We start from the raw sequence: 23,390 nt of genomic DNA, 5'->3' as shown, positions 1-23,390 counted from the left end.
TCTTGTTCTTTACATATGAAGTAAGGCTTTAATTAATGGAAAAGCATACTATGCTTTGAAGGAAAAAATACTCAATTATATGCCTTTTTTTCAGCAACTGGAAAAAAATAACTGATAGTTCATTTAGAAAAGCAAATGTGTAAGAATTGTCAAGAATTTCTGTAATAAATGTTTAATGAAAGAAAATGTGCCATACCAATTATATAAAGGTACAATAAAGTTGCTGTAATTTAAAAAAATATAAAAGTATAAATATAGATAAACAGACATGCTAGCCAGCTTTCCCAAAGCAAGCAATCCAAGAATACAAGCCAGATGTTGCAATGCCTTTTCTGACCTAGCCTTGGAAGTCACACACCATCACTTTCATAATATCCTATGGATCATATATCAGCTTTATGTGATGTGGGAGGGGACTACACAACAGCATGAGTACCAGGAGGTGAAGATGACTGGGAGTCATTTATGATGACGGTTACCACAAAATTCTAGTAAGAAATTTCTTAAAACTGTCTTAAGTACATACAGCTAATAATCTAAACTTCTGTATACATGATAAAATAATACGTGAAGAATAAGTTGATATATAAAAAAACAACAAATACAGGAGAAAAAAAAGTACTTACTTGGACAGAAATTTATAGAAACATTACACTCTTCATTTGGTCTCAGAGTCCCACTCAGCATGCTAAATTTGAATATGCCATTTTTAAAAAGTTTGCCAGTATTACTAGTTTTCAAAGTCCACTTTACATCTTTTTTGGAAACATTATGTAAGACAAGATCCTGTTCACACATAAAAAAAGAATAAATTTATAAAGATTATAATAGGAAACATAAAATTTAGTTTCTATTGCCACAGCAACGTGATGAGCCTATGCACAAAGTCAAGCAATTAAAAGTGGTAATCACAGATAACATGTTTTAAAACTAATGTTTGGCAAATAAAGGGGTATGCAAATACATTCACAGCCTGTTAACTATGAGAAGTATACAAAGGAGCAATGCTAGCTAGCAAGTATGCAGAGTAATAAGAAACTTCATTCATGATGGGGAGAAAGCAAATCAGTACACAGTTACTTCGGAAGACAATTTGGCAATTTCTAATAATGTTAAACATACACCTGCCAAATGACCCAATAATCCCACTTGTAAGTATTTTCTTAAATGAAATGAAAATTTATGTTCATATAAAAATCTGTATATGAATGTTTATAATACCTTTGTTCATAATCACCAAACACTGGAAGGAAAAACAAATAAGATTTCCTTCAACTAATGAATGTATAAACAAACTGTAATACACCCATACAATGGAATAAAATTCAGGGATAAAATAAGTGAAATACTATTACATGTAGAAACATAAAGGAGTATTAAATATATTTTGTTAAGTAAAATATATCAGACCCGAATTGCTACATATTGTATAATTAAATTACCTGTCACTCCAGAAATGCAGAATTATCTGGATAGAAAAAAATCAGTTGCTGCCAAGTGTTGGTAGGAGAAATTAAGGAGTAACACACAGAACCTTAGCGTGATGAAACAGTTCTGTATGATACTGAAGTAGTAAATAAGTTATTCTACACATTTTTCAAAACCCATAGAACTGTAAACTGCAAAGGGTGAACTCAAATATATATAAATTAAAAACAATCAATCAAGATGCTGGGGATCCCAGGATGGTCTAGACTGTAACAAACTATATCACAAATACATTAAAAAAAACTCACTGAAGTCAGCGGAAGTGGAGAGGAATAGCCCAAGAAACTTTAGAGAACAGTATTTTGACTGGAAACCATAATGCTAAAAACAAAAAGGTACCCTTCAAAAACACTGTACTCTACTTGGAAAATATGTCAACAATTTAACAGGTTGCAGATTAAAACTTCTGAAACTTCTTTATTAAGGATATCAGGGTTAGAAAATAAGTAAACACATTACAAATAAGAGAACCGGATTTCTCACCGTTGGAGAAAGGAGTTAAAAATGAACAAGGGAGAAAGACTAGAATGAATCTTGTGGTACTAGAGTAGAATCAGAGATACCAGTTTGAACTCAGGCTGGAAGGAAGGAACGGAGGGAAGGAGGGAAAAGAGGTCCTAGTGGCCAAAGCTGGAACAATATTAGCAACAAAATTAAAAATGTAATATTAGATTATGACTGAAATTACAAAATAAATATATATGAGTTCATAATGATATACAAAGTAATTAAATAAATAAATACATGGGGCAAGGGAATAGTCTTTCTTATGGAAAAATTCCAAATAATATATTTAAATATCCCCTCCAGAAGGTGGAACTTGACTCCTACTGGTTGATTATGGGCAGAAACTGATGACTCACTTCCAAAGCATAGAGTGTGAAAAGGGAAAAATAGTTTCTCCAACTGTACAGTAGAGAAACCTGGCATATATCACCAGTGATAAGTCATATAGATATCATGTACTCCCTTCACATAATATGACAAAAAGAACATTTCACCTCAGTGACATTCTTCCTCAAAACCCATGGAAAATAAGAACTCACTCTAGACAGGTGGAAAACATCAGACAAACTGAAACCGAAGAACATTCTGAAAAAAAAAAAAAAAAAGCCAGACCAATACTCTTTAAAACTGATAGAGTCAAAAAATTAGCAAGATTGAGAGCCTGACACATATCAGAGGAGACTAAATACAATATGGTATCCTGGATGGACCCTGGGACAGTAAGAGGACCTTAAAATCTGAATAGGGTCTGTTGTTTAATATAGTTAATAATATTCATTACTAAAGTTAATATAGCTAATATTAATACAGATAATATTTAATAAAGTTAGTAATATTTTACTAATGTTAATTTCTTTGTTTAAAAAATGTTCTATGGTTGTACAAGGTACATCGTTGTGATGTCCCTGTAAATCCGGGAGCCATGTACCTAAATGGTGGGCAGATTAATCTTTCCAGTGCAACACACCATTAAAATAAAACCTTCAACTAGGTTTTTAAAATTACCTTTATTCTTCAAAATTTGAAGAATGTAGAATGATCCACACAATTGTCACCATAACAAAATATATTTTGTTTCTTTGTAAAGCGTGCTTGATTGATTTCAAATATTAAGGATTAAAAAAAAGAGTCAATTCTACTCCCAGATGTCTCTAAGTACTGAGACATCTATTTAGTTCTAATATTTGTGTACTCTGTAACAAAGTTCATTTGCACCTTATAAACAAAACATCTTTTAATACAGAAGATGAGCAGGGTATCATCCCAGTTATGTGACTGCCTCACATTTCTCATTTTGAAATTGAGGAAATGATATAAGATCTCTAAAAAAATCCACATTCTATATCCTAACCTCAGAATAGAATTGATCCATCATCTATGAAAGACGGTTTAATTTGTTTAGTATGTGTAGTACTGTATTCTTTTTCTTTACAATTTAATCAAAATAATACATGTACATCATTCAAAAGTCCTTATAAAAAACAGTTGACCCATTCAACTCTTTCTTAACAATAGTTTTGCTTCCCAGAAGCAACCAATTTTAGCCAATTCTTATTTCAATTTTCTCTAACAATTATAACCTTATTCCAAAAGTGATGCTGATAGGGCTTACTTTAAGTTTTTTAACTGCTGCCGTAACAAATTACTGCAAACTTAGTGGTTTAAAACAACACAAATTTATTATATTACAGTCATGTATCTTAGAAGGTCTGCAGATATCACTGGACTAAGACCAAGGTGTTAGAAGGAACTATGATACTTTCTGGAGGTCCTAGGGAAGAATCCGTTTCCTTGCCATTTTCAGTTTCTGGAGGTCAGACACATTCTTTGGCTGGTGGCCTCCCTGCACTATCTTCAAATTTAGCAACAGTGCATCTCTCTGACTTTTCTTCTGTCATCATGTTTCCTTCTGACCACAGTCAGGGAAGGATCTCTGTTTTCAGCCCCTGGTGTGATTAGAGTGGGACCACCTACTTACTCTCGGAGACTTCTCTTGCTTAGGGTCATTAATCTTCATCACATTATACATCAGCAAAGTATCTTTTACGATGTAAGGGATTATATTCACAAATTCTGGGGATGAGAAATTGGACAACTTTGGGGCTGTTGCTCTATTTCATGATTTACCAGTTTGGATACTGTCTTTTGAGTGCCCACTGCTAAGGATGAGGATTTAGCTCATTTACATCAGCTCCACTTCTCTCTCCATCTTCCAATTCTAGGTATTTATATATTTTAATTCTTCCATTAGTCACTTAGTAATTTTAAGCAATATATTTATATCTCTAGTTCCTTTGCTGTCACCTTTAGACAATATGCTTTAATTACTCACAATATAAAATGAGTTTAATTCCTCTTTCTTTCACCATCCCCAACCTTTCTATTAGACCAGGCAGGTAGCTGGAGATGAGCAGAGAAAGGGGGGCACAGGCCAAACGGCGGAAAACCATACATCTTGTGAACAATGGGGGTCCTTGGACACATCAAGAAAAACAGGATCCTCCAGACTGATTTAAAAAACCATACATTCTGGGCTGACAAGTGTTCTGGAGGCAGAAGGGTGGGACAAGACAGGAATCTCATCATCCAAACGTAACTTTTCGATCATTATGACCTCTAACCAAATGTAACCTTAAGCTTATGATACTCCTCATCCGAATGTAACCTTCTGTTCATTATGGACTCATCCCACTCCCCGATCAAGACTAAATGAGGACCAAAAACAAATCCCTTTTCCCTACCTGGGAAGGTGGAGCTGGGATGAAGATCAGAAAGGACGACCCCAAATCCCTGCCCTCCCAGTGAATATTCTCCCATTCCTTTATACACCCATATAACGAGCTTGCCAAGGAAACTAGGGGCAGCCATCCACCTGGGTCTGTCTGCTCTTTCCTTAGGAGTGTACTATCTATCCTTTAGTAAATCTTTGCTTTGCTTTCTTGACTTCTGTGTCTTGTTTCTTGATTCTTTCTGTGACAAGAACCTTCTAGTCGACATCTTTGTCAACTTCATCTTCACATACACATTTTACATATCATAAATGTGTTATTTTACATATAATACATCACATAAAATCACATTTTAATTCTGCTACATAAATTTATTAAGGTTTCTCCTTATTATATGTTTTATTATGACTATAAACATCATTCATGGCAAACCCAAGTAGTATATTAGAGTCACATTTCCTTCCCTGTGAGGCCAAGATGACTCAAAAGAGAAGGTTCTTATTGTCAAGATTATCTTTTATCATAGCAACTGAATTAAAATTTCAATGATATAAAATAATGTTGTGTTTATGAAGAGACTTTTTCTCTGGAATTCAACCCAATTTACATCCCTAAAGCCTCCCTTTTAGCCCCACATACAAGATCTTTTGCATCCTTGAAGTTACATTAAAGTTAGAAGTCTTGCTAACTTCTTATACTTGAAAGTCACATTTTCATTTCAGAAGAGATCCTTTACTGTTCTCCAACTATAATTTCATATAGCATGCTATTATTTTATGGAAGCAATGTTTAATATTTTCTCCATATAATTTTTTTCAAGGGTTTAGAGGTTCAAAAGTGATTGCAGAAAAAGTGACATGTAAGACAAAAAGGTGGACTACAAATACAGATTTCTACAATGTATGCATGAGCTTCTTTCTTATGCATCTCTCTCTTTTTTTCTTTCTAGATGAGGTCATAATTAGAAGAGAGGTAGAGATATCTATTAAGAAAAAAGAGTAGATTATCATAAAAGTCACTTTACTATATACCTGGACTTTTTTGGTTTTTATTATTGCCTCTCGCCATATTTACTTACCTTTACAGAACATATTTCACATTAATTTTAATCATAGCTTCCATTTGTATAAGGAGAGGAATAATTTAATTCTATTTCATGTATTTTGAACAGTTGAATTAAATATACACATGTATAAAATTAATGGCTTTATATGTGTTTGTATACTTTGGCAATTACTTTAAGAAATATGGCATATATATATGCAAGTTCTCTAAAAATGAAAGTATTCTTACAACACATGCTTGGGAGTAATCAACCCAATAAACTAAAAGCCATAATCAGAAAAAGTTGTAAACTGCATCAATTACCTATACATACCTGAGTTTTTGTGATCCTGTTATTAGGATCCATAGTATGTGATAGGATTTCAAACATAAAATCAGTGCTGGATAATCTCAATGGGGCTTGCAACACTATGAGAGGAAAGAAGACATACTGTTAAAATATTAATATACATAAGCTCATAGATAATTCTTACTGTAGTTTTAAATTTTTCTACCATTTTTATATTTGTAGCCAGAAAACAAAATTATCTTTAAAAACATTTCAGAAATATCTTGGTTCATCACATCTATAGTTCCGATTTTGTTTTTTTAATGGTAATTAATTATAAGTAAAATGAAAAATACACCCTGGAGACAATAAGAGTATAAAATATGCTAAATATTGACCTCAGGAAACAAGTAGACAAAGTTAAAATGATCTCCATACTAGAATATGACCAATGCAGAAGTACAGAAGTGAGAAGAAGTATAGAAAGAAAAATTATTGGAATAAATGGAAAATACATAGATGGCATATCATATAACATTTTACACATGAAACAAAAAAGTTCTAGGGAGAAAATGGCTATCCTACAGAAGATAAGGAATGGAAGTATCTGTAAAAATATATTAGAGAATGTATTATTACCTGCTGCAAAATGCTATATTTTTTAATATTTATTTTTTGGGGAATTTTAGATTCAGAGTTGAGCAGAAAGTACAGAGATTTCCCATAGGCCCCCTGCCTCCACACATAAACAGCCCCCTCCATTACCAACATCCTCCACCACAGCGGTACATTCATTACACATGAACCTCCAATGACATGTCATTATAACCTAATATCCACTGTTTACATTAGGGATCATTCATGGTGCTGTACATTCTATAGGTCTGAACAAATGTATAACAACATCTATTCACCATTATAATTTCATACAGAGGAGATTCACTGTCCCCCAAATCCTCTGTGGTCTGCCCATTCATTTCTCTCCCCCCACAACCCTTGGAAACCACATACCTCTTCCAAAATGTCATGTGGCTGGGATGATACAGCATGTAGCCTTTTGAGATTAGATTCTTTCACTTACTAATACACATTTAAGGTTCTTTCATGTCTTTTCATGACCTGATAGCTCATTCTTTTTTAGTGCTGAATATTCTACTGTGGATATACCACAGTTTATTTATCCATTCACCTAATGAAGAACATCTTGGTCGCTTCCAACTTTCAGCAATTATGAACAAAACTGCCATAAAAATTTACAAGCAGGTTCTTGTGTAGACCTAAGTTTTCAACTTCTTTGGGTAAATACCCTAGGAGAGTGATTTGCTGGATCATACGGTAAGAGTATGTTTAGTGTGGGAAGAAACCACCGAATGCCCAACTGTTTTCCAAAGCAGAAGTATCATTTTACAATCCCATAAGCAATGCAGTCTCACTAGCAACTGCATTCCTACCAATCCCTATTGTTCCACATCCTCATCAGCATGTAGTGTTGTCAGTGTTCTGGATTCTGGCCATTCTAATAGGTGTATAGTGGTGTCTTATTGTTACTTTAACTTGCATTTCCCGGATAACATATGATGTGGAACATTTTTTCATGTGCTTTTTTGCCACTGGCATACCTTCTTTGGTAAGGTGTATGTTCAGATCTTTGGCCTGTTTTGTAATTGGTTTGTTTTTCTTGTTGAGTTTTTAAGACGTCTCTATATTTTGAATAGCTGTTCTTTACCAGATATGTCTTCTGCAAATATTTTCTCCCAGTCAGTCGTTCGTCTTTTTCATATCTTGATAGTGTCTTTTGTAGAGCAGAAATTTTTAATTTTAATGAGGTCCAGCTTATTCTTTCTTTCATAGATCCTGTCTTTGTTGCTATATCTAAAATGTTACTGCCAAACTCAGTGTCATCTAGATTTTTTTCCTATGTTATCTTCTAAGAGTTTTATAGTTTCGCATTTTATTTTCAGGTCTGCAATCCATTCTGAGTTAGTTTTTGTGAAGGGTATAAAGTCTATATTTAGATTCATTTTTTTTGCATGTGGATGTTCAGTGGTTCAGGACCATTTTTTAAAAAAGCCTATTTATTTGGAATTGTATTTCCTCTACTCCTTTGTCAAAGATCAGCTTACTATATCTATGTGGGCCTAATTCTGGCCTTTTTTTTCTGTCCCACTTCTTCCACATAGATGGTTAGAGGGGACTGGAGTTGGATATTTCCCTTCCCCAAGGTCAGTTATGTTCTGATAAAAAGGTTAGGATCTGGTCAAATAGCTTCTCCTGAGGGAGAACCTGGTTAAGCAGAAGAGAAGACTCAGCTCCTGCACATTTCAAAATAATTCCTCTTCCTCACCACTGCCAGAAGCATGAGGGAATTTTTCTCCACTATTTGCTGAGAGAACCAAGTTAAGCTCCTAAAAGCAAAATTCACAGAAATGTGAGAGGCCTTCATGACTGTGGCCCCAAGGAAATTTCCTCTCAGACTTGTTCATGCTGAGCCTCCAGCAATTCATCAATTACAGTTCATGTTTTCTTATCCAGGAATTGATTCCTGAAGTGACTTCTGCCCATGGATTTCTGTTCCATTCCAGTAAGTTGTGATTCTCTGTATTCACCCATTAGTCTCTCCATTTTGAGAGGCATCAGTTTGCCCTGTGACCTCACTTATAGATCTAAGAAGATATTTTTTTTCAGTCTGTTTTGATTTTTAACTTGTTCTTAGGATAGAGTGGTGACTTCCAAGCTTCTTACATGCTGGACCAGAAACCAGAACTGAAAATCTATACTTTTTAAAACTTACCTTGGAGATATTTGTCATCCTTAATGAAAACTCAAGCATCTTAGAAGTTTATGGGAATAAAAGTCCAGGAAAGAAACCAGTTTCTGATCCAAAAACTCATGTATCTTATAAGTGGTTTTATTATACTACTGGAATTAAAAGATGCTTTGGCAGGAAGTCTGAATATGTGGGATAAGAGAAATGTGTAGATGGTGTTCATCATTGTGTCACTCTCAACTCTGGACATGAGAAATCCTAGAAAAGATGATGCTATGGCACATATCCAAAAAACAGCACATCTAAGATATTCTGCCTATTTGCAAATTGGTACTTGAGGATAATCAGTGAAAATAATAGATTGGTTATATCTTTAAAACTAAAGCACTGTTTTGCCATATTATGTCACCATTTAGAGGCCTCTATTTCATTTATAGAAAGTTACATTCTACCCAACACAGATTATTAGAGAAACATTTTCCAGAGAAACTGAACTGCTCAAGATTAAAGTCTCAAAAACTAATATTTTAGTTCCCCCCTAAACTAAAACATTCATTGGCATCCAGATTGTCAGGAAATGATATAAGAGTTGGTGCTGAAGCCAGCCTTGTGAGACTCATTCATAAACCTAAGAGATACAGGCAAGAACTGAGACTTTAAAGGAACTCCTCAATACAAGGGAGAAAGATATACAGGAAAAATCGACTTAGCAAAAATTGAGACAATATAGTTAACAGAAAAAAAGTTCAAATAATTTCTAATACAGAGATAAAATGTTGCTTTCATTAAAAATTCTGTAAGAAATAATAAAAAAGTTTAAAATTTTTATTAGTTTAAAATCACCAAAATAATTTTTTAAGACATAAAATATCATCAGATAAAAATATCCTAGGAATTAAAACAAAAAGATGAGGAAAAGGAAAACAGTGTGCAGATTCATCAAAAAAGTAAAAATAGACTTAGCATGTGATCCATCAATCCCACTCCTGGGCATATATCCAGAGGGAACTTTAATTCAAAAAGATACACGCACCCCAGTGTTCATAGCAGCACTATATACAATAGCCAAGATGTGGAAGCAACCTAAATATCCATCGACAGATGACTGGATAAAGAAGTTTTGGTATATTTATACAATGGAATACTATTCAGCCATAAAAATAATAAAATAATGCCATTTACAGCAACATGGATGGACCCTGACATTGTCATTGTAAGTGAAGTAAGCCAGAAAGAGAAAGAAAAATACTGCATGATATCACTTATATGTGGCATCTTAAAAAAAAAGAAAGAAAGAAAGAAAGAAAGAAAAAGAGGACACTAATGAACTCATCTACAAAACAGAAACAGACTTGTAGACATAGTAAACAATCTTACGGTTACCGGGGGAAAGTGGGTGGGAAGGGATAAATTCGGGAGTTTGGTATTTGCAAATGTTAACCACTATATATAAAAATAGTAACCACTGTATATAAAAATATATAAAAAACAAAATTCTTCTGTATAGCACAGGGAACCATATTCAATATCTTATAATAATCTTTTATGAAAAAGACTATAAAAATGAATTTATGTATATATATGAATGACAGGGACATTATGCTGTACACCAGAAACTGACACATTGCAATTGACTACACTTCAATTAAAAAAAAAAGATAAGGAAAAGGACAAAAAGAGAGAATATATAAGATAATTAAAATATATAACATAATCAAAGACATACAAAATCCAACAAATAGGAATAAGAGAGAGAAACAGAGAAAATGGTGGGAAGGAATTTTTCAAGGAAACAATTTAGGAAAACTTTATAAAATGTTGAAGGACATTAGTTTCCAGACTGGAAAGAACCACAAGAACTTAGGACAATGGTAAAGATAAAAGCGTCACACCAAAGTCATCACTGTGAAATAACGAAGTACAAGGATAAACAGAAGTTTTTACAAGCTTCTAAAGGGAAACTATTCAGTAATATGTAACGAATGGGAAAGAAGAATGGCATCAGACTTCTAAATGCAACAACAGGAGTTAGAAGATAAACAGAATACCTTCAACATTTTGAGGGAAAATGATTTTCAATCTAGAATTCCACAGTCAACCAAATTATCATTCAAGTGTGGGAGGTAAAACAAAGATATTTTCAGATACGGATTTTCTCAAAAATTAAGTCCCTTGTACCTTTCCTTCAGAAGCTCCTGAAGATATAATCTACCAAAACAATGAAGTAAACCAAGAAAACAGAAAGGTAAGGAATTGAGGAAACATGAGATTCAAGATTAAAAAAAGAAAAAAAAAAGTCAAAAGGAATCACCACAAGCAGAGTCAAGGGAAGTCTCTGACAGGAGCTCTGCCACAGGAAAGAAAGCATTTAGCTCATGTTGGCTGAGCAGGAGGATGACATGGTCTAGGAGGGCTGTTTCAAGAGAGTAAGACATGACATATAATCTGGCGGGTTAGACTATGTGGGACACTGCACTGACAGACATATTATAGAGCTTTATGGGATGGGAGGAGTCAGTGAAATACTTTAGAACAATTAAGCAATTATTAACTCCAGAAAAAAAGTTGAAATAAAGGAAATGAAATAATTATGCATGATACCCAACTTGGCTAAACAATGAACACTCTATGATAATAATTAAATCTGATAAAAATTTTAATTGAAAATAAAGGTTTAATTATATTAGGAAAATGGATAAGGAGTTAAGAGTTTCAGCTGAGTAAAGATACCTATCATGAAATAAGTCTTTTCATTAGATAATTAATGAAGAAAATCATTGCCTCAAGGGTGCAGGATAAGCCTTGAGGAGGACAGAAATAATGGTTTACAATTCTGGGTTAGCATTATTTAAATTCAAAAATGAATGCATGTAATTTTGGAGTAAAGACATAACAGCAGGCTTGTGAGCCTCTTACTGAGGCATCATCATCCTACCAAGGTGATGGCTGAGAGAAGCACGGACTTGACCATACCTCCTTGTAAACATAAAAATGGTACAGAGCAGTGGACTTATTCAAAGAAGAACCATGACATACAGTATCAGTCTAAATGGCCCGTTAAAAATATCTAGAATTCATAGGTTTCTGGGGCATTGCTGGTAGAAGAGTAAGAACTTATCATATAGGCATTACCTGCGTAACTCTTGAGGGTAAAAATAGGGGAGCTCCAAACAAAACCGGCATCCTTTGAGAACTAGTTTTCTACAAATATTCAAAAGTCATCTGTTAATTCAAAACCAAAGGCATCATAAGGAGGGATAAAAGGACAAGTTTGAACATGCCAACTTCTACAGGAAGAAATACTACATCTCTGCCTCATTTCATCTGTACCATTTGAATCAATAGTCAATTTTGGTATAGATAAGTTATATGATATAATTAAGTCTGCTTTGACATTTTGACCCTTGGTGTAAATACAATCGTATTTTTTAGAAAGTAAAAAAATTACTGAACAAATCTGAAACCATTAAAAATAGGGAAAATCCCCAGAATTACATATTTACCAATCCTGTGCATAGGGAAGATGATCTAATCTTTAAAGCAATGTTAGAAATCCCAGAGGAAATGATAACTAGATTTCACCATAAAATTATTAAAAAGATCTACTAAAAATGAATAAAACTAAAGGCAAATGACAAATCTTAGAAAATATTGACAGTAAAGATGAAAAAAATTATATTAATAAAGAAGTCACTGACATTTACTGGATACAAAAGCTCAGTGACAAAGGCAAAGTTCATCAACAGATATTTCACAGAAGAAATATATAATTAATAGCAAAGACAGAAAATTTTCATCCTCATGAGCAATTAAAGAAATGAAAATTGAAATGAAGAACTTAATCACACAGAAAGAAATCAAATTTCTTAGATTCAATGTTGGTTAGAGTTGACGCAGGAGGATGGATGAAATAGCACAACCATTTACAAAAGCCACTTTGACAAATATGTATACACTTTAAAAGGAATACAGTCAATTTAGAGACTCTCACTTTCAAAAAAAAATCTAAATAGGGAAAAAGTATTATACACAGAAATGTTCACTACTACAATATTTATATCAGCCAGAAAATAAAAGGAAGCAACCTAAATGCTTATAATTATGCTTAAGTAATTTATAACAGACACTGGGTGAAAGTCCATGGTAGTTTCCAGTGTTAATTTATAAAATTAGTAAGAGTCGGTAACATCCAAGTAAAAGTTTCAATTTAGTGATCATATTTCAACTTAACATAGGCAGTAAGATACCAATTATGTTAAAAAACTAAAAAGCAAAGTATAGAACAAAAGAAGAGTAAGACACCAAATATTAATAACAGTAAGCTCTAAATAGTCACATTCCAAATAATGTTTTCTGTTTCTACATTTTCCAATTTTCCTTAATGATACATCAATTTTTAATTATAAAAAAGTAAATTTTATTTTATTTTTCATTAAAGTAATTTACCTAATTCAGAAAACAAAACTAGATGATAATTATTTTCTTTCCATAAAAAGATGTCTTAAAACAGGGAGAATATTTTAACTTCATGGAGCCTCTCTACCAGCTGTGGAATTCCAAATTCTGTATTTCAAATGAGAGTGAAATAAATCTCTATATTGTATATGCTACTTCAATGAAGCTTCTCTTATTAGGTGCCAAGTATAGTTTTTTTTTTTTAATTGAAGTATAGTTGATTTACAATGTTGTGTTAGTTTCTGCTGTACAACAAAGTGATTCAGTTTGTTTATCTATCTATCCATCTGGCTTATTACAAGATATTGAACATAGTTCACTATATATAAAATAGATAAACAGTAATGTCCTACTGTTTATCTATTTTATATACATTGGTTTATATCTGTTAATCCCAAACTCCTAATTTATCCCTCCCCCTACCTTTCCCCTTTGGAAAGTTTGTTTTCTATGTCTGTGAGTCTGTTTCTGTTTTGTAATTAAGTTCATTTGTATCATATTCTAGATTCCAGATTAAAGTGATATTATACAGTATTTGTCTTTCTCTGTACAACTTACTTCACTTATGATAATCTCTATGTCCATCCATGTTGCTGCAAATGGCAAGATTCCATTCTTTATTTATGGCTGAGTAGTATTCAATTATATCTATATACCACATCTTCTTTATCCATTCATCTATCGATAAACATTTAGGTTGCTTCCATGTCTTGGCTATTGTAAATAGTGCTCCTGTGAACATTGGGGTGCATGTATCTTTTCAGATTAAAGTCTTCTACAGATATATGCCCAGGACTGGGATTGCTGGATCATATGGTAAGTCTATTTTTTTTTTCAGTAAAGGTAGGTTTATTTAGAGAGATACATATTGCATAGAGTGTAGGCTGTGGGAGCCCAAGATTGGGTTAACAAATTGTAACAGACCCCAGCCACTTGTCTTCTTAGAGAAGAGCAAATGTGCTTAGTAACTGCCTTGCTTGCATAGTTGAGGTTTTAGAGAGCACTCTGCTCGACCAGGACCTCGGCTATAAGCGCTGGGCGTGCCTGCTGTTAGATAGTCTTCTATCCCCAAAGCAAGGAACTGGCTGGTCTGGTGGTCTGCTTTAACATATCTATAAGAATGTATCTTGTTCCCCTCTTCTCATGACTTCCCTAAAGATAAACTGTAGGCCCCCAAAGGAACGAGCCTTGGGCTGGAATTGTAAACAAATTACAAAAAGCTGCAGACTCAGAGGTGAGAAGGCTGGTTAGCCAATGACGGGTAAGATCCCCAGAGGAGGGCAACCTAAGACAGGCACAGCCGCCTAAGTCCAAGAAAAATGTTAAGCAGCTGCTTCTCATACGTTCCACCCTGATAAGCTGTAAGGCTCGCTGATGCCAACAGAAACATGATTTACCAAAACATAAAGGGTCTTCAGACCTTGAGCCAGACTCTACAATCTCGATCCCACCCTGTCTTTCCCTAAATTCCTGCATTCCATCACACAACTAGTCTCCAGTAATTCATTACGTCTGGGTGGGACTTCTGCCAGCCAGAACCCACAGTAGGCTGTTTCAAATGGCAAGAGAAAGGCCACCAAGTGTAGGGGTTGGGTGCTCAGGTTAAAGTAAAAGTAGATACACACTCCATAGACAGAGTGTGCGCCGTCTCCAAAGAGGAGGGAGTGAGAGAGGCAGCCTATTTTTAGTTTCTTAAGGAACCTCCATACTCTTGCATACTGTTTGTACCAATTTACGTTCCCACCAACAGTGCAGGAGGGTTCCTTTTTTCTCTAAATCCTCTCCTGCATTTATTATTTGTAGACTTTTGAATGATGGCCATTCTGACTGGTGTGAGGTGATACTTCATTGTAGTTCTGATTTGCACTTCAAATCAGCAATGCTGAGCATCTTTTCATGTGCCTATTGGCCATCCGTATGTCTTCTTTGGAGACAAGTGTACTCAGGTCTTCTGCCCATACTCTGATTGGGTTGTTCATTTTTGTTATTGAGTTGTATGTGCTGTTTATATATTTGGAAATTAAGCCCTTGTCAGTCACATTATTCGTAAATATCTTCCCGTAGTCCATATGTTGTCTTTTCATTTTGTTTATGCTTTCCTTTGCTGTGCAAAAGCTTGTAATTTTGATTAGGTCCCATTTGTTTCTTTTTTCTTTATTTCTATTGCCTTGGGAGACTGACCTAAGAAATCACTGCTACAACTTATGTCAGAGAATGTTTTGCTTATGTTTTCTTCTAGGAGATTTACTGTGTCTTGTCTTATATTTAAGTCTTTAAGCCATTTTGAGTTTATTTTTGTATATGGTGTGAGGGAGTGTTCTAACTTCATTGATTTACATGTGGCTATCCAGTTTTCCCAACACCACTTACTGAAGAGGTTGTCTTTTCTCCATTGTATGTTCTTGTCTTCTTTGTTGAAGATTAAGTGACCATAGGTGTGTGGGACTATTTCTGGGCTCTCTGTTCTGTTCATTGACCCATATGTCTGTTTTTGCAAGCACAACTATTAACTGATCACTATTTTATTATTCATGACAATTAATGTCAGAACCACAAAAATGAAATATAGTACAATACAGACTAGACTTAACTTCTCAAGAAAAATAATTAACCACATAAAATACAATGCAAAGCCAAAGCCAGTCAAAAGTATGGTTTGCAGAGTGCATCAGTTTTATACTTGAATATTTGGAGAAAATGAGTCAATAAATATTCAACAAATAGTTCAAAATATTAATATACTTATCCTTCTTTACTCATACTTAGTCCTTCAGTAACCCCTTCCTTTGGGGAAAACTTTTTTCTTAAATAAAATTTTCTTCATTTTATTTTATAACCAATGTATTTTAAGAATTTCTATTTTTATTTAATCATTTAGAATTGCTTACACAATAAATACAGTACTAAACTGACCTTTGTTTTTAATTATATACTTTTTTTGAAACAAGGGTAAATCATCTGAGATTATATACACGCTATTTATTAAAATTCAATCTCACACCAGGAATCATAAATTTACTTTCTAGTATTTCTTTTTTAAAAAAATAAATATATTCTAATTTTTTAAACTTCTAGCTGCTTAAGTGTACATATTTGACTTATGCCCATCATTGAATGTTTCATATTACATACCAGTAGCTTGAATGTAACATGGTCGAATAAGTGGTGCTGTCTTGGGTATCATAGCAGTATTTGACTTACAACATTGGGTATAAAGTTCTGAAGCCGCGAAGAAATTAATTCGAACTTGAATGCTAAACTTGTAAGTCGCCACCTAACAGACAAAAAATACATTGTACCTGTGACTATTTTTGCTATACAGAACTGATATTTTTTTATTTAAATATAGCTGATATACAATATTATGCTAGTTTCAGGTGTACTACATAGTGATTTGACATTTGTATTTATTATGAGATGATCACCATGATAAATCTAGTAACTGTCCCAATATAAAGTTATTACAGTATTATTGACCATATTCCTTATGCTATATATCACATCCTTCTGCCTTATTTTATAACTGGAAGTTTATATCTCTTAATTCCCTTCACCTATTTCACCTGATTCCATTTTTTATTGTATGTAATTAAATTTCACAACTTGAAGATTTGATATAAATACACATAATGAAAAAAACACCACAATCAAGTTAATTAACATATCCATCACTTCACACAGTTACCTTTGTGTGTGTGTGAGAACACTTAGGATCTACCCTCTCAGAAAATTTCAAGTATAAAGTACAGTACTGTTACCAGAACTAACATATTATCCAGCACCTTACTTCTAGTATTTTCCCAAAGGAACTGAAATCAGAAATTTCAAAGAGCTATCTGTACTCCTGAGTTCACTGCAGCATTATTCACAATAGTCAAGATGTCAAGATATGGAAATAACCTACATATTCATTAAAGGATGAGTGGATTAAAAAATGTGGTACATACATACAATGGAGTATTTTTTAGCTTTAAAAGCAGAAGGAAATCCTACCATTTTCAACATGGATGGACCTGAAGAATATTACGTTAAATGAAATAAACCTGACACAGAAACACAAATAATATGTATGATCTCACTTATATGTGGAATCTAACAGTCAAACTCATAGAAGCAGAGAGGACAATGGTGGTTGCCAGGAACTGGGGGGAGGGAGATATGGGGAGATGTTGGTCAAAGGGCACAATGTTTCAGTTATGCAAGATGAATAAGCTCTGGAGATCTAATGAGACACTACGGATACAACAAAACAGCAGTTTAAAAAAAGACAGTTTCAAAAAGAAAATTACCTGTAACACTGAAAGTACCATTTTTTTTCCCCAAAATAAGACTTAGTTTATCCTCCATGAGTCCAAAAATAATTCTTAAAAATAAATAAAATTGAAATAATTCCTATGAATTCAAAATGGCCCAAAGACCTAAATATAAAACCTAAAACTATAAACTTTGAAGAAGAAAATGTAGGAGAAAAATCTTTCTTAAATACAATACCAAAAGAATCATCTATAAAAGAAAAAATAATTAAATTGTACTTAATCAAATTTTAAGTATCTGTTCTAGTAATGATAGTGTTAAAAAATTAAAATTACAAGCCAAAAACACATTTCTTACAAAAGATCCAACTTGTATACAAAATATATAAAGAACACACAAAGATTAATAAAACACAAAGTACCCAATGAAAAACTATGTAAAAGATTTGAAAAGACAATTCAGAAAATATATATATGACATATTACCACATAAAAAGATGTTTAACATTATCAGATATGAGATAAATGCAATTTGAAATCACAGAAGGTAACACTTCACATCTATCACAATTACAAAGTGCTAATAAAGATGCAAGCACTTAATATATTTATGAATTGCTGATAGGAATGTGAAATTTTATATTCATTTTGGAAAATAGTTTTCCAATTTCTCAGAAAATTTATTATGTACTTATGAACATAAGACCCAGAATTCCCAGTCCTTGGTGTTTACCAATGAGAAATGAAAACTTATTCATACAAAAACCTGCATGCAAATGTTTTTAGTGGCCTAATTCATAACTGCCAAAACCTGAAAACAAGCCAAATTCCCTCCAAATAGTGAATGGATAACAAACTTTGGTGAATACATACAAGAGAATATTTTTCAACAACAAAATGGAATGAACAAATGTTACACATAATAATATGGATGAATTTGAAATGCATTATTCTAAGTGAGCGAAAATCCAGACTGAAAAGCCATCATACTTCATGTTTTCATTTATGTAATATATAAGTGAAAAGGCAAAATTATAAAAACAAAATGAGATCAGTGTTTGCCCGAACTGAAGGTGGGGGAGAGGCTGACTACAAACAGGCACAAGAAAAACTGAGGAGAGGTAAATTCCAATGAAATATGCAGAATAGGTAGATCCATAGAGACTGCATACAGATTGGTGGCTGCCAGTGGCTGGTGGAAAGAGGGACAGGGAGAAACTGCTTAATGGGTAAAGAGTTTGACTTTGGAGTGATGAAATGTTTTGAAATGAGATAGAGGGGGTGGTAATACTACATTGTGAAGGCACTGAATTGTTGACTTTTAAATGGTTATCTTACATTATAGAAATTGCCCCTTAATAATTAAAAAATAAATAAATAAATGGAGAGGTCAACCAAAGGTTTCCAGGAATTCCTCAGACATCCGACATTTGATAATCTAAGATTTTAGAGAAATAAGAAACAGGAGTTTATTTTTGCAAAATGATTGAGAGACTGTATTATATTAAGTCTCACAAGAGATTATTCTTACTGAAATTAAACAGGTTAACTATTCTTACTAATACTCTCCTATCTTTTAGATGGATGCCTCCGATAGACAAACAACTCACTTGAAAACTGAAATGGCCTAAATCTTTGAATTCTAACTGGCAATTTCCTTCCTCACCTAGAGCTCATCAATTAAAATGTAAGGAACCAGGAGGAGGGTATGTGTGTAGGATATGGAAGTGGCTCTGACCCCAGATATCAATTTTGGAAATCAGATTGCAAATTTTATAAATAATACAACTTATTAGAAATTCAAAATTCTAAAAATAAAATTAATATATAAAAGAACTGAAAATGCAATTGAAGTAATGTCAATGTTAAAATATTTATATATGCAAAATTATTACTGTATTTCAAACTACTCAAGTTTTAAAACATGAAAATGATCAAAATTCATTTTTTCTGAAGACCCATTTATTGTTTATCTACATGCTGATTTTTTATTAAAACTCAACATTTTCTGTTTCAAATAATTTAAAAAAATCAGTCTTGCAGAGAATCCTGTTGCTCTATGGTTTCTTGCTAAGTTTCTAGGAGGGAGAGGAAGAAAGTAGCAAAAATGATATACATTTTAAACGTAGGAAAGGGAAGAACAGTACCATTGACCTACGTAAGATTCTAAGGTCATGACAACAAGCATTGATGATTTCAGTGTTATAGTCATAAAGACCATGCTGAAAATCTGAGAAGTTTTAAGTAAAATGAAGACCTAAATAATAGAATATACTTACAGCTCACCATACATAGTACCCTACTAGGTAAACACTTTGGCTTTCATTTTGTTTTTATTTCACATTAGCTGGCTGCTATGATCTGAAAGTGTCCCCCCAAAACTCATGTCGAAATTCTAACCCCAAAGATGATAGTATTAGGAGGTGTGGCTTTGGGAGATGCTTAAGCATGAGGGGTGAGCCCTCATGATTGGGATTAGAGCCTTATAACTGATGCCTGATAGAGACCCTGATAAAAGAGAAGCCAAGAGATTCCTAGCACTTTCCATCATGTGAGGATACAGCAAGAGGTCTGTGACCCAGAAGGGGGTCCTCATCCTACCATTCTGGCACCATGATCCTGGATTTCCAGTCTCCAGAACTGTAAGAAATAAATTTCTGTTATTTATAAACTACATAGTCTGTGGTATTTTGTTACAGTAGCCAGAAGAGACTAAGACACTCGCCACACTACTGCCAATTTCATCTCCTGTCATAGAATCTTTTGTAAATAATCTGTTCTCATAACAGAATTAGAGAAGCACAAAAATACTTTAATATGCTTTATTTCCATGGATGTTTATTTTTACAAATCAGAGTAAGCAACTCATTCCCGTAATAATCTATTTTAGCAGTGATACCAGCACACAGATGTCAAGAAATAAATTGAATAAAGATACATTTCATGTATAAATACTACCTGCTTTCATATTTCAGTCCTTCAAACAAAACAAAATTCTTCTTGGTCTTATTTCCCCTGGAATTTCTTATTATTAGCCATCAGTAACTAATTATATCTTGTCTTATTTCTATTTTTCCTCTTCCGGTGTCTTTTTTTTTAAACTTATTTTGAGTATTTATAGAAATCAATACTTTCTCATCCATGTATTTTAACAGTATATATTTTTAGGTTACTGTCCTAATCTTTGGGTTTTTTAAAATATAATATGGGTGTATTTTAAAGTCAAATAATATCTAAAAGTACGTTTCCCAAAGCAGCACCTCATCTGATTGTGATGGATGGATGTGGGTTCCCAAGAGAATGCAAACTTGAGAGGTTTCATGATTTCCTCACCCATGTACGTCTCATCCCCTTAACAAAACTACAAGGCTACAACACATTTTTTACATAGAAACTCAGTGATACATCCAGACAATCAAGAAAATGAGTATCTTTGCAAAACCACTGAGGTAACTAATGAAGAGGGAAAACTTTTAAAGTTTTGTGATGTGTGCCATTCTATGAACTTTCCTAGATGTCATTCAAACAGAGGAATACCTCCAGTTAAAAAATGATATTCGGAAGAAGAAAAGATTTCAGTTCTCCCTGGCCAGTGTTGGTAGACAAAAATGCTTATGAATAGAAAAGGGGCAAGTGTCATTCAAATTTTCTCTCTTTTAATCCCTGAAGGACCATTCTTAGCTTCCTGTAAGAATAATTGTAAATCCAGAATCACCACTGTGAAATGTCTCCCCAAAGGTTGCGTATCTTTAAAGGGCAGGCAAAAAGTTGATAGAAAAAAATACAATAGTGAACAATTTTCCCTCATTTTCAAGAGCTTTAGGACAAACACAGAGCAGCAGAGATGAGAGCAGATTGACTAGCCTGGGCCACAGGGCAGGGCCTGGGCCAGGACAGCAGGAAAATTAAGGGTAAAAATAGGGAAAGATCTAAACTAGCACTGTCAAATGTAACTTTCTGTGATGGGAAATGCTCGGCACTATCCAAGAGTCCTATGTGGATACTGAGAGCTTGAAATGTGGGTATTTTGAGTGAGGAAATAAAATGTTAATTTTAATTAACTTCAGGTTTAATTTAAATACCCACATATGGCTAGTGTCTACCATATAAGGAAGTACAACTCTATTCACTGGTCCAGAAGATATGTGAGTGGCCCACAATAAAAGGAGGGTTTGATGACTTAGTGTAAACAAACGAGTCCAGTCAAGGATGCCAAATACAATTGCCATTGTCCACCAGCACTTTTGATTGTACCTAAATTGGTGCAATGTAGGAAAGGAAGGGTTACAACTAGAAATAAATCAAGTCCTTTATTGCTGATTTCAGATTTTCCTGTGACATAGGTCAACCAAGAGAGCACCCACTGGCTATTTACATGTACACACACACACACACACACACACACACAGGCTAAGACAGATAACTTACAAGCAGCTATCAATATAGTGGAGGACATCTGAAATGCTTGGCAACCAGATCATCAACTATCTCACTGGCACAGATTTAATGAGCAAAAATCTCAGAGGGTATGCTGTCTCCACAGGGTTTTTTATGTTCTTCTCATTGTTGAAATGAGTTACACTCCAATATACTAAGTAAATCGCCCTTTAAACCACCAAAGAAATGTGGTGGTTTAAATTAAAAATCTTAAGCAATGTGTGGCACTCCAGAGAACTATAAATATATATATACACAATTAATTTTAATTTTATGATCAATTTGTAGAACCCTAGAAGACGCACAGCCTAAATAGTGAGAAACAGATTTACAAGTTTTTAATTGTTGAAAGTGTTCAATAGTATATTGGACTCAAAAATAAAAATATCAAATTGCATATGTATCCTCCCAAAAAGTCATATAATGGATTTAAATTGGATTATATATTTTTTCCAATTTTTAGTGACTCTTAACCTAAATTATTTTGTGGATAAAGGATTGTATTAAAAGCATAGTAAATTCTTCTATTGTATAAAAATATAAAATCACAAAATAGACTTATTAAGAAAAGATGTAAGTTGATCTCAGCATATTTAAGAACCTATAGATTAAATTACTGCTTAAAATTATTTATTTTCCCTATTAAAGAGTGTGTGTGTGTGTGCGTGTGTGTCTACCTCTGTGCATGAGAAAGATACAGATGTAAGCACTGGGTAAGAGCATGACATAACAATGTTTCAAAATACTAACTTGTCACAAAAGGATTATTTTGAGTTTCTGTTTTTATCAAAATTATAAGAGTGATTACTTAAGGAAATTAAACAAAAATCATCTTACAAAGTTTATTTTGAAAATCAGCATTCCCTTCCCTCCACTATTGTGTATTCACACACAGACAAACATACACAAAAACCCAGATGCAATCATTTTCAACTCTTAGTTATTTCTTTTAGATTTACCTCAACACAGCTAACATACAACAACGTAGTGTCATAAAACAAACTTCAATACCTTTAAACTTATTTAAATAAAACAAAGAATATTCTCTAATTGTAACAGAATTACATTAGAAATCAAAAACAGAAGGAAATTTGGTAAATTCACAAATATGTGGAAATTAAGTAACATCCTAAATAACTAATGGATCAAAGAAGAAATTACATGAGAAATTGCAAAACATTTGATGAATGGAAAACACAACATATCAAAACTTTTGGGATGTGGGTAAAACAATGCTTAAAGGGAAATGTATAGGTGTAAAACCTATATAACAAATTAAGGAAAATCTCAAATCATTACCCTAACCTTCCACCTTAAAAAAAATAAGAAAAGTAAACTAAACTCAAAGAAAGCAGAAGGAAGTACATAAAAGAAGATACAGTGGAAATGAATACAGTAAAGAATCAAAAACAATACAGAAA

General features: G+C 33.4%; 1 protein-coding gene across 1 annotated transcript in view; it reads right to left on the bottom strand.

Annotated features, from left to right (window-relative positions):
• Positions 1-23,390, bottom strand: part of CFAP47 (cilia and flagella associated protein 47) — a 359,639-nt gene that overhangs the window by 270,113 nt on the left and 66,136 nt on the right. Inside the window, exons 22-24 of the mRNA XM_032474648.1 lie at positions 16,412-16,553; positions 6,103-6,197; positions 627-786 (exon numbers count right to left, since the gene is read on the bottom strand). Coding sequence (XP_032330539.1) covers positions 627-786; positions 6,103-6,197; positions 16,412-16,553 — 397 coding nt within the window. The remainder of the gene's footprint in view (positions 1-626; positions 787-6,102; positions 6,198-16,411; positions 16,554-23,390) is intronic.

This window comes from Camelus ferus, chromosome X (assembly GCF_009834535.1).
Source record: "Camelus ferus isolate YT-003-E chromosome X, BCGSAC_Cfer_1.0, whole genome shotgun sequence".
Classification (NCBI taxonomy): domain Eukaryota; kingdom Metazoa; phylum Chordata; class Mammalia; order Artiodactyla; family Camelidae; genus Camelus; species Camelus ferus.
Note: the sequence above shows the minus strand (reverse complement) of the source record. Positions and strands in the feature narration are given on the sequence as shown.